This window comes from Priapulus caudatus, unplaced genomic scaffold, assembly GCF_000485595.1.
Source record: "Priapulus caudatus unplaced genomic scaffold, Priapulus_caudatus-5.0.1 Scaffold2395, whole genome shotgun sequence".
Taxonomy (NCBI): Eukaryota; Metazoa; Priapulida; class Priapulimorpha; order Priapulimorphida; family Priapulidae; genus Priapulus; species Priapulus caudatus.
In genome coordinates, this window is record NW_014579456.1 from 20,971 (window position 1) to 22,175 (window position 1,205).

Genomic DNA, 1,205 nt, shown 5'->3' on the forward strand with positions numbered 1-1,205 from the left:
ACAATTACTAAGCCAGTCTCTGTTTCCACCTCAGCTGGTTAATACAAGGTTATACCTTGCTAGAAACTCAAATTTCGAAAAGCCGAAAGCGTATGTGATCTTCGTGCGAGTTTGTCTCCTCGGTTTCTTGAATTTCTTCGACCCGCAAGAAGTTATAAATTGCTGTATTTCCTGTCCGTTTCGATTTCGTGCCACTTAAATTAGATTCCAAGTATCGCAGACAGCAGTAGCATCACTCTCATCGGTCCACGCTGTCACCAAAAGCTAACGAGACAGATAGACGGGCGAGAGTGTGTTGCAGAGAGAGAGTCGAGAGAAAAGGCAGCTCAAAGAAAAAAGACGAGAAAGAGAGAGAGAGACAGTCCGACAGCGAGAGGGGGCGAATCAGTGAGAGATAGATAGAGGACAGTGAGAGAGAAAGCACGCGAGAGAGAAAAAGAAAGCGCGCGAGAAATAGAGCCCGCAAAAGAGAGCGAGAGAGAGTGAGAGCGCGCGCGAGAGAGAAAGAGAGAGAGAAAGAGAGAGAGTAAGGAAGAACGGAAAGAAAAGGAACAAAAAAGCAGCAGATAAGAAGAAGAAGATCATGCGCGAGAAAGTGGTGGGGAACAAAGGAGGATATGGGTGGAGCGGGGGGGGGGCAGATAAAGTGTGTTAAAGTATTGCACTCTCTAATTAGCCAATCCATGTTTGTAACGATTTATATCAGTCATGGTTCGTTAACAACTGAATGCACACTTCAGCGGAATGCGTGCCACCAGCAAATCCAGACTCAAAGTGCCTGTATAATTCACTATATAATTACAGTAAAACTCGCATAAGTCGTCATCGTCCAACTCGTAAATTTGCATGAGTCGCCATGGAAGTCAAAGTCCTGATTTTCTCTCATAGTAAATCCATTGCAATAGCCCCGCCTAAGTCGTCATTTATAAGTCGTCATTATGTACAAGTCGTCGCCCTCAGGCAGGTAAACAACAGTAATTTCCCATCTGTAAGTCATCAGAAAAGCCGATGGCGCACGCGCGCAGTGTACGGTCTAGGGCAGGGGTGGGCAAACTACGGCCCGCGGGCCGCATGCGGCCCTCTACGGGGTTCTGTGCGGCCCGCGGAAGCCTACAGCAAATAAAAAAATAAAAATAAAAATAATTATTTTTTTTAAATTAATCGATTTTTGTGAAAGTCAACATGTTTGTGCTTGAACCGAGGCT

At 45.6% G+C, this 1,205-nt stretch overlaps 1 protein-coding gene across 1 annotated transcript in view; it reads left to right on the forward strand.

The window, feature by feature from the left end:
- The first annotated feature begins 938 nt into the window (after positions 1-938).
- Positions 939-1,205, forward strand: part of LOC106818634 (growth hormone secretagogue receptor type 1-like) — a 1,588-nt gene continuing 1,321 nt past the window's right edge. The window contains 1 exon segment of the mRNA XM_014823324.1: positions 939-960. Coding sequence (XP_014678810.1) covers positions 939-960 — 22 coding nt within the window.